The following is a 10,546-nucleotide window of genomic DNA, read 5'->3' as shown; positions in this document are numbered from 1 at the left end:
CAGGGTCTTTGCAGTAGGAGTGACCAGGGTTCAAACCCCAGCTCCTCCACTTGCTGCTCATGTGAACCTGGGCAAGTTGTCTGACCTCTTGGGCCTCCACAGCCTCATCTGTAAAATGGGCCCATCGGTGGTCTCATAGGGCCATTGTGAGAACTGGATGAACTAGTAAAGAGTGTTCCTGTACAGGGCTTGGATATGCCAGAGGCTGGGTACATGGCGGCTGTCTGTTAGAGTGCCATGTGTATACTCGCCCTGTCTGGGCTAGTGGGTGCATACCAAATGTCAGTGATGCAAGTGAGCTCTGCTTTAAGAAAACCAAACCACACATGCCCAGATTGATAACTTTGACCATTTGAATTCTGAAGGAACATTTTTTTAAAGAATCATTTTATTTTGGAATAATTTTAGGTCTATAGAGAAGTTGCCAATAGAATACAGAGAATTTCTGCACCCCCTTCACCCAGTTTTCCCCGCCGTTGACATTTTACCGTGAGCATTTGTCACAGCTGAGGAACTGTGATCCAGGCAGTCTCATCGAACACAGGCAAGACTTTACCTGAATTTGAAGAAATATCTTGGAAAAGTCACTCTCTTCTCTTGAGAAGCCAGGGAAGTTCTTGATGGAGAAGCTGGGATCAGACACAAGGATGATTCGCATCCGAGATGACGATATGGGCCATTGGCAAATTGGACTCAAAGGACACAGATGTGGTTGAGCCAAGTTTACAGGACAGCAGAGTATGAGGAAGAGGCAACCAGGAGTCAGGAGGCCTCAGTTCCTGCTGGGGTCTGCCATTTACTCTGTGTCTCGGCAAGTTCCCCTTGGGAAGGCCCCTGTGAGCCTCAGTTTCTTCATCTGTAAAATGGAGATAACACTGCTTGCCTGGTTCCCCTGGGCAAAGTAAGGTAGATGCTAGTCTCCCCCTCAGATCCATTCTCCCATCTTCCTCAGTAGGAAACCCCTGATTTGTAGCCGGGCACATACCACTCCAATAAAGACTACATTTCCCAGCCTCCCATACAGCAAGGGGAGGCCAGGTGACTAGGTTCTAGTCAGTGAGAAAAAGCAGAAGTGGTGTGTACATCTTCCTTCAGGAGAGAAAGTGTGCCCTTATTCTGTCCTTCCTCTTTGTGGCTGGCAGGAATGCTGTTGCAATGGCTGGAGCTCCAGCAGTCATTTTAGACTGTGCCATGACCTTGCAAATGCAATGTTCACCTGGCATAAGAACACTGGGTTCCCTCATATTGGATCAGAGCCTACCATAAAAGAAAAAAAGAAGACTGGCTTCCTGACATTGTAGATGCCATGAACTAATTACCTCTAGACCAGGGTTTCTCAACCTGAGTCTTACTAGCATTTTGTGCTGGATAATTCTTTGTGTGGGGAACTGTCCTGTGCATTGTAGGATGTCTGGCAGCTTCCCTGGCCTTTACCCACTGTACACAGTAGCACGCCCACCTCCAGTTGTGACAGCCACAAGTGTCTCCAGAGATTGCCATTGTCCTCTGGGGGAAAAGCCAGTTTTGGCTGAGAACCACTGCTCTGGGACCAGTTCCAACGGCAATAGGAATATAAAGCAAGATACAAATACAAGCCACATATTTAAATTTTTAAAAAGTAAAAATAAACAGGTGAAATTAACTTCCATACATATTGCATTTAACACAATATATTTGAACTATTATCATTTGTCATGTGGTCAGTATAAAAATGATCAATGGGCTATGCTACATTCCTTTTGTCCTACAAAGTTGTGAGCCTGGTGTGTCCTGTATATTTCCGGCACATCTCGATTGAGACTCGCCCCATTTCAAGTACCCCAGAGCCACAGGTGGCAAGTGGGTAGCATAGTGGGCAGTGTTAACTCTGGACTTCTGGAACTTGAGGGGAAAGAAGCCTGTGTCTTGTCTAAGCCATTTTTATTGGGGTTTCTGTTACTTGCAGCAGAACGTAATCCTCACCAGCCCACGGGGGTTTGATCAACCACACACACTGAACTCCCAAGAAGCAATTAAAAACGAGGTTGGGATGCACAGCTGAAAAGTGCTTCAGAGCAGGCCGGCAGGCAGGCCCTGCGTGCCACCTGCATGTTCTCCCTCCGTCCTCCCACAGGCGCCAGGAGGGAGGCGTCATCAGTTCATTCCCTAGATGAAGACTCCGAACTCGGAGAGCGTGGCGGGTGCTGTCATGCCCGGCCATGATGCATCCTCCAGACACTCAGGCCCCTGCTGTGGGGAGACTGGGCAGGTGATGGCACTGCCTGGTCCCTCTCCAGGACTCAGCTGAGCTGCTTTGCCCAAAGTCAAGTCCCTTGCCCAGGGGCAAACATCTGACCACGAGTGGTCGCTGTGGGTATGTAAAGGCCTGACTCCCTTGCCGCAATTCTGGACAACTTGAGTGCCATCCCAGCCCCAGAGGTGCCATAGGCTCCACCTAGGTCTCCCAGCCTCACGCTGCCCCCTGCCCGCTGCTTCCTCACCCCACAACAGTTGCTGATCCCAAGAGCATCCAGTGCTGTTGGGAACACGTTTGCACATGCTTTTCCCTCCGGCTGAATCCCGTTTTTAAACTCCTATTCGTGCCCCCAAACCATTCTCTCCGGCATCAAGCCCCAGTCTTTGTCACGACTTCCTCTAAGAGGCTGGGAGTGCCTTGTGGAGCTGCCAAGAGGGTGGCCCCTGGGCACGCTGTGGGGCCCCCAGGCTGATCTGTGGGAGTAGAGCACCTCTGATCGCAGTATATTTACCCAGCGCTGGTTCAAGAAAGGCATGCAGGGCCTTAGGACAGGAACGGATGGTAGCCAGAGGGCACAGGTCCTGAACCCACAGGCCCAGGCTCAAATCCCAGCTGCGGCACTGAGCGTCCTGAACCTCAGTTTCTTCATCTGGAAGATGGGGTGATGTGCCCACTGCTCAGCATCGGGGAGATTCCAGTGTATGGCTCTGGGTCTGGTGCACAGTTAAAAGTCAACGTTCCCACCACCTGTGACTCATGGACATTCACAAAACAAAAAGAGGGAATGGTGGCCATCTCCTGCACATCTGTCTTCTTTGTACTGGACTGGCAGCCCCTGAGGTCCAGACTAGGCCTAATTGTGCCCTGTTACACCGAAGAGTCACAGGTTACAACATGCATCTTGTTCACACAGTATGACTCAAATGGTGTATCTGTAGGCAGATTTTACCCTCAGGTAGCTAAAAACATACCAAGGGAGAGAAGGTATGTAGTCACCCAAATACACAGTCATACTTAGGTCATAAGAGTGATCATCCCTGAGAAGCCAAACTCACCTGACACTAAGCTTCATCCCAACCACGAAATCGAGGCTTACTGCTCCCATGTTACTGGTAACACCGAGACTGACACGGCCTGGTATACCATTTCTCCATCGGTATGAAACAAACCAGCCCACACCTCAGTGGCTTAAAACCACAACCATTCATAGGCTCACAGGTCTGCATTTTGCGCAGGGCTTGGTTGGGCAGGGCTTGTCTCTGCTCCTTTCGGTGTGGCTGGAGCCAACCCACTGGAGTCCCCGCGATGGGCTCTGCTGGGAGGCCAGGGTGAGTGGAGACTGGCTGGGTCCCCCTCTCCGATAGCGCATTTGGACTCCATGTTGTGGCTCAGAGCTTCGAGGGAATGAAGAGAAGCTGCCTGGCCTCCCTGGAGCCAGCTAGGAGCTGGAACAGCAATACTTCTGCTGCGTTTCTAGTCAAAGCAAGTCACAGGGCTGGCCCAGATGGAAGGGGGAGTGGAGGAAATAGAAGCCATTTCTTGACAGGAGAAGCAGCATGGGGTCAGTTTACTCCACCCAAGGTCACACATTCTGCCGAGCTAAGTAGTAAACTCAGGTCGGAGCCATTATAATCTGTTTCCCCTCCTCTGGGGTCTTGCACGTGCTCTGCTGCAGACCTTCCTCCACCTCCACTTCACAGATTGGCTTAACTTACACCCGCCCATCCGTCAGGAGACGTTGCTGTACCCTGGAGACTCTGCAGAGTTCCAAAGTGCTCCCCTGCGTTCCCGGAGCACCCTTGCACTGGGCTGCAATCGCTGCTCACCCGCTGCCCTCTCCAGTGGGAACTCAGGAACAAATCCAGCAAAGGACGTCTTCTTTGCAGACCACCCCATAGGGCCTCCCGTTTAAATGATGTGCCAAGCATTGTCACGGACCCTGAGCTTAGTGTTCAGGATGTTTATTAGGAAGTTCCCTTAGGATGAACACCTGGCCAAGGGATGGGAAAGAAGCAGGAGGGAGACCTCTGAGCAGCGATGCAGGTCCTGTGACAGCTTCCACTATCTCCATGGGGAGTCCTGGGGCTAAAACACTCCATCGGCATTGTCCCCAGTTGGGCAGAGACTGCTGCCAGGATAGCCATTGGGAGGTGACCATCCAAGAGGTCGTGACCTTGGGTGAGGCTGCTCTGCAGCAGAGGCAGTTCCTGGAGAGGCCAAAGGCTGGGGGCTGTCTGCAGACAGCACTACCTGTGGCTGGGGAAACTGTTCCACTTCCTTACAGGCCAGAGGAGCAGGGAGGTGGTAATCCTGAGAGCTGCTCAGAGGAAGTGGCTTGCCAGTTCTGACCTGTGGCTGGAGGGAGGGGAGCAGGAACGGCAGAGTGAGGGAAGGTTTTATCCATATCTGTGCTTGGGGTGGGAGTTCTGGGCCTGGGTCTCCACGGGACTTCATTTGACTGGATTAATACTCAGGGACAGAGCGTTCACAGTGGCATTGTGCCATGTACTGGAGGACTGGCTATCACGTGAGTGTGAGTCATGGCTCCAGGGAACTCTACTGCCTCCTGACACCTCCACAACCCCCGATGACCCGCTGTCTACACTGCTGCCAGACTGATCTTTCCAAAAGGCAAACCATAAATATGACTCCTCTGCTTAAAACATACTTAGAATAAAATCCCAGTCCCTTGCCCTGGTCTGCCAGACCCTCTGTGATCTGCCCCACCCACCTCTTCCAACTCAACTCCTAAGCTCTCCTCATGGTCGCAGGGTCGTCCTCAAGGCCTTGGCACTTGCTGTTGCCCCTGCCTGGAAGCACTTTTCCTTCGGATGCTCACAGAGATACTGCCTCTGCATCCATTCAGCCTTAGGGAAATGTCACCTCCTCCAGGAAGCCTTCTCGGATTACTCACTTGAATCTCGGTGCATTCCGTTTTTCATATTTATGTAATACGTATTTATCAAGCACTTAACATTACATGTCCCAAACACTGTTCTAGGCGGTGGAGATAACAGTGAGGCCCTACCTCTTGGAGCTTACATTCTAGTGGGAAAGACAATCAATACACAAGTAAAAACAAAAAATGCCGTGATTTCAGGGAGTGTGAAGTGCTATGAAAAACAGGAGCGGGGTAAAGGAGCACACAGAGCCTGGGCGGGGGTCTCTGATATCCGAGCTGAGAGCGGCCTCTCCCAACCACCAGCGGCTCTGGGGACTTGCTCTGGGGACCAGCCCTGGGCGCAGAATGGGGAGCGGAGGGCGGAGGCGGCGCGTCAGGCGGGTGGCGGGCGGCTAGGGTCACCCGAGCCCCACTCTCGGGGGCCGAGGAGAGCACCCGGCCCAGGCCCCGCGCTCGTTCCGCCGCCCGAGGCCGCTCGCTCCCGGGGCAGGCCCGCCCCCGCGGGGTAGCCAGGTGCGGCGGCCCGGGGGTGGCGCCCTCCCGCCGCGCTTCCTGGGGGGCGGGCCTGGCCGCGGCCCCACCCTCCGGCCGCCCATAAATGCGCCGGCCCGGCCGGCACCGCGGGTTCGCAACGCGGCTTCAGGTGAGCGAGGGAGGTCGGCGCGGCCCCGTGTGCGCTCGCAGCCGGCCCGGAGCTCCAGCCATGCTGTTCTGGCACACGCAGCCCGAGCACTACAACCAGCACAGCTCGGGCAGCTACCTGCGGTAAGGCCGCGCCCACGGCGCAGCCCCGGGGCTCGGGCCGGGCTCGGCGTGCAGGGCGCCGTCGGACGCCCCGGGGCTGGGGCGGGGCGCACCCTCGCTGGGCCCTGGGCGCCCGGCCGTCCGCCCTCTGCGGACCAGGGAGAGACCCGCCCGGAGTCCGCCTGGGGACCGACGGGCTGACGCCGGCGACACCCGACGCGCGGAGTTGGGGGCCCGGCGGGTAGGTGGGCGCGCGGAGCGCGATGCCTGCGAGGGCTCGTCCCCGACGACCCCCGGCCGGTGCGGGGCGCGCATCTGCTGCCCCAGCCTCGTCAGGTCGGTCACCTCCCGCGTCTCTCTTCGCCCTGCACGTGTCAGGGAACTAGAGGAAACTCGCTGCCGTCAGTCCGGTGCCTGTGCCGGGAACTTCGTCCCCTGCTCTTTGCCGGTCTCTGCCCGGGTCCCTCTCCGAGCCTCGCGCCCTCTGCAGTGCGCTTCGTCGGGCCGGAGGCGGGTGGTGGCGGGCGCGGACCTCAGCCTCGCGGGCCGGCGGCGGCGGGCCCGGTGGTCTTGCGTGTGTTCGCTGGAGGCCCGCGGGGTCATTGCCCCTGATGGAAATCTTCCTTCTGCAGGGATTTGGCTAGTGCTCTTCAAAGGGAAAGTGAGACCTGCCTGTTGTACAGAGTTCTCTACACCCCCCTTTTAGGAAGGAGGACCCCCGTTTGCTTTAGTTCCCAGAGGATTGTTTTTCCCTGTTCTGCAGCTGGCCGGCTACTAATGGGCAGTCATTTCACTTTGTGAACTCGCCTGAACCAGCTTTAGCCTGTCTTTATTTCCATCCTAGTCACAGTTTATTAAATGTGCCTAATTTTACCCAAAGGGCATTTGATGTGGACTCAAGGAAAGTGAATTACGAGGCCAAAGGAGTCACAGGCATTGACAGTCCCCAAACCAGAGTTTACCCTTAGTGCTCGTTTGGCCCCAAGAAGTTCCCACTCAGATTTTAACACTACAAGTTAGTTGTAATTCCCGGAACATCCCCGGTTCCAGAATGCAGGGCCACCATTGGGCTTAACTGATGGATCAGTTGTTTCTAATCCGTGGGCCTGAGTAGCAGGAGATGGCAAAAGTCTAGGGCCCTAGGACCGCGGTGGTGTCACTTGGGAAAAGCCCACTGGGAAGATGTCAATCTCCCCCTCCCCCCAGGAGATTCAGTGTCCATTCGCTTACCAAAAAATGGTACGACTGAATATATTTTTACTGTACTTCCCATGGACTGTTTCAGTTGTAGTTTTGCTTGAAATTTGGTTTGTGACCATAAGTATGTTGCCATATCTTAAAAATGAGTTTGAAGGTGACCCTGAGTTGAGGGTTAGTGTATTTCAAATTTCCTAAGTACCTACAGTGTCATCCCATTAGGGAATAATTTTCCTGTCACGTTGGAGGTGCAGTTTTGACATTTGCTGCTGAGATGGGAATTTGTGGAATACCTGGGATATGTTTTAGGATTTGGTGTTGTATGAAGAGAAAAGGGTGGGAGTTGGAGGTGAAAGATGCTGCAGAGCCGTATTGGTTCCTGGGGTCATTTTCAGACCATGAATAAAAAAGGTTCATACTCTTTTTTTACTTCACTTCTTGGAAGCTAAAGGTTTTGCCCTTGTAGAGGTTGACCTTAGTGAGGGCCAAGATCGTGGTCCTGGTCCCCTGACTCTAGAGTGAGAGTCTTGTTTTTTTCCTTGATTTTTTTATATTTTAGTTTTGGTCGTCTTCTCACTTTGCAGAATTCCTACAGATTGTCTGACCTCATCAGGGTAGTAGCCTTTACTCCCTTCCCCCTTTCTGTTTGATGTTCTTGTGACTTTTATTCCTTGGCAAATAAGGATGCCAGGCTTGAAACAAGTTGCTGTTGAGTGATGGTTCTTAACCCCCACCCCCCAACCCTTTTTTGAAAATTTAAAGGCAGCAGCCCATGGATTATTAACTTAACACGGCCTGGGCAAACATGAAATTATGCAATCCCCAGGTGAGCAGGCCTGCCCACTTCTCCTGTGTTCCTAGAGAACCACACGGGCTGGGAGTGTGCCCTGCTCTGGAAAAAGGAAGGCACAGTGCGGGGCAAGACAAGACAGTCCTGCACCCCTGTCTTTGGCAGTGGACGGTGGCGGGCGAGGCCCACATGGAGCAGGTGTCCCAGGTTTGCCTAAAGCCAGGCTTTTCCTTCTGAGAGTTAGTTAGACATTGTTGGGGTGTGTGCTGGGGTTGTGTTGTAGAGTCATTCGTTTATGATGTACAAGGAACAGATTGTACCAGTGACTCTGTGTTTATACAGTAAAGTGGGGTCAGCTAATAGGATTCCTAACCTGGGACCCACAAAGGGAGGAGGGTTATCAAGATAAGGGCCACTGGCACTTTTTTGGCACCTGTTTCTATGCTGCTCTTAATTTAGAGGTCTTGAGTATCGCCTGCTGGCAGGTTATTCATGTTCTCAAGGATTTCTTTGTCTCATGTGAGGTCATTTTAAAAGTGTATCTAGAAACAACTTCCTCGCTCAGTCACAGGTTGATATGAGGCTGGTTTTTTTTTTTTTTTTTTATGTGGGGAGTTTTATTTGGAGGTGGAGGAAAAGAATCTTCGAGCAAGCATCTCAAGATTTCCCATTTGGATTAAAAAACAGATTTAAAACCAAGGTCCTTTCTTCTCATTTTGCCTTTCGGAGGGATTAGTATGACCCTGAAAACAGCTATCAGCCCGTTGTCCTCTCTTTAGAAGGGATGGAGGAGTGTCTCAACCTGGGTGACCAAAGCAAACAGTTTCTTCATTTGCACCGTTTACAGAGCCTGGAGGAAAGGGTTGCATTGATCTGAGAAGTGGCCGATAAATAGAATCGTTGATTTTTAAAAACTAAAAATTTTTGTTCAGATTCTTACTCTAAAAGCGAGGCTTGATGCGTGGTCTCTCATGGACAGAAACCAAATAAATGGCTCCTAAAGGCCACTTCACTGCTGCTGGTCTCTCCCTGTCACAGAGAGGATTTCTGGAGATGGTGGGTAACTGTGCCTTTTACCTCCTCTGTGACCTGACTGAATAAACCTCTTGGGGGCTGTTGGGGGAAACCAGACTGATGAAGGAGGGGCTTACTCTGTTGTAAAGCGTCTGGAGTGTGCTGTGAAGTGGGGTCCCTAGTCTGTGTCCCTCTCTCCACTGTGCCCTGGGGCTGGGAAGGGGCTCCCAGGCTCTGCTCTGACCTCGCGTCCTTCCTGTGTGTTGCAGTGATGTGCTCGCTCTGCCCATCTTCAAGCAGGAGGAGCCCCAGCTATCCCCCGAGAACGAGGCCCGCCTGCCACCCCTGCAGTACGTGTTGTGTGCCGCCACGTCCCCCGCCGTGAAGCTGCACGAAGAGACTCTGACCTACCTCAACCAAGGTAGTGGCTGGAGCCCGGGCCCAGGGTGGCACCCTTGGCGTGAAAGGCCCATTTAAGCCTCATTACAGTGTCACAATGGTGAGGGACTCACCCTCTGGAAGGAGTACAGGCTTTGGTGTCAGACTAGGTTCAGATTCCATTTCCTAGCTGAGACCGTCTGGAAGCCTCAGTGTTTTCATCTGAAAAATGGAAACATCGGCCACGTTACAACGTGGGCCAGCCTGGGTCCCCTGATAAACTTCCGTGTATAGCACCTTCGTGGAGCAGGTGCTCAGTGACTGGTAGTGTTATTACTACTCATAGTGACCAGGATTAATGTGCTTTGAAGGCATAGATTGAGCGCCCTTGGTGTACTGGGTTCGCTGTCTTTTCTGGAGCTGCCCCGGCAGTGGCAGGGAGGCTGGCCCGTGTCCTGACGCAGCGTGGAAGCGGGTTCCATCGCGCTAGACAAAAGCCCTCTGTGGCTGTGGGGACCGGACCGCTCACCATGTCCTGAGAGAAACGGGCTTTGCAGCCTGAGTTCCAGCGCTAGCACTTGCCAGCTCTGTGACTTGGAGCTGCTTTTTTTTCTGAGCGTCAGTGTTTTTACGTGTGAAAGGAGAAGTGTAATTTTGCAAAGTTGGAAAGAACGAAGGTGTGTGAAGTGCCTGCGTATGATTGCGGTTGTTCAGTCGCTGGTTCCCTTTATCCGAACACATGGGCAAGTGACCTCACGGATGGTTTCTATCATGATCATGTGAATGTGTTTATTGCACTTTCTTCCTGGGTCACCTCGGAACCACCCTGGCATCAAGTGGATTCATAGGCCCTCGACTTTTAACATTTTTTTAATTAATATTTTTGAGACGGAGTCTAGCTATGTTGCCCAGGCTCCTGGGCTCAGGTGATCCTCCCGCCTCAGCCTCCTGAGTAGCTGGGACTACAGGTGCACACCACTGTATCTGGCTCTATTTACAAATAATTTTTTATGTACCCCAGGCATGAAACAGCTCTGGCCACTACCCAGGCATCAAGGTAGGATGAGCAGAGGACTGTCCGTCTGCTCTGCCCCCGACTGATGTAACACCCCTCTGCTTTAAGTGGGAGGAGCAGGGGGACAGAGGAACACTGGTATCTGTAGGGTCGCACCAAATTGCGAGGGAGCTGTGATGTCTTAGCAGTTTGTCTTGCATGTACTACCTTCTCTCCATAGAACTTTGGCTCCTCAGTTTGGGGAACCAGCCGGGGGTGGGCGGGTGGGGG

The 10,546-nt window shown here is 53.0% G+C and overlaps 1 protein-coding gene across 1 annotated transcript in view; it reads left to right on the top strand.

Moving 5' to 3' along the window:
- The first annotated feature begins 5,813 nt into the window (after positions 1-5,813).
- The window catches only part of TFCP2L1 (transcription factor CP2-like 1), a 49,447-nt gene continuing 44,714 nt past the window's right edge, over positions 5,814-10,546 (top strand). Inside the window, exons 1-2 of the mRNA XM_012644668.1 lie at positions 5,814-5,903; positions 9,153-9,304. Coding sequence (XP_012500122.1) covers positions 5,842-5,903; positions 9,153-9,304 — 214 coding nt within the window. The 5' untranslated portion in view covers positions 5,814-5,841. The remainder of the gene's footprint in view (positions 5,904-9,152; positions 9,305-10,546) is intronic.

The sequence above is a fragment of the Propithecus coquereli genome, unplaced genomic scaffold (genome assembly GCF_000956105.1).
Source record: "Propithecus coquereli isolate 6110/MARCELLA unplaced genomic scaffold, Pcoq_1.0 Scaffold217, whole genome shotgun sequence".
Classification (NCBI taxonomy): Eukaryota; Metazoa; Chordata; class Mammalia; order Primates; family Indriidae; genus Propithecus; species Propithecus coquereli.
The sequence above is the reverse complement of the archived record's forward strand: the minus strand, read 5'-3'. Positions and strand labels throughout refer to the sequence as shown.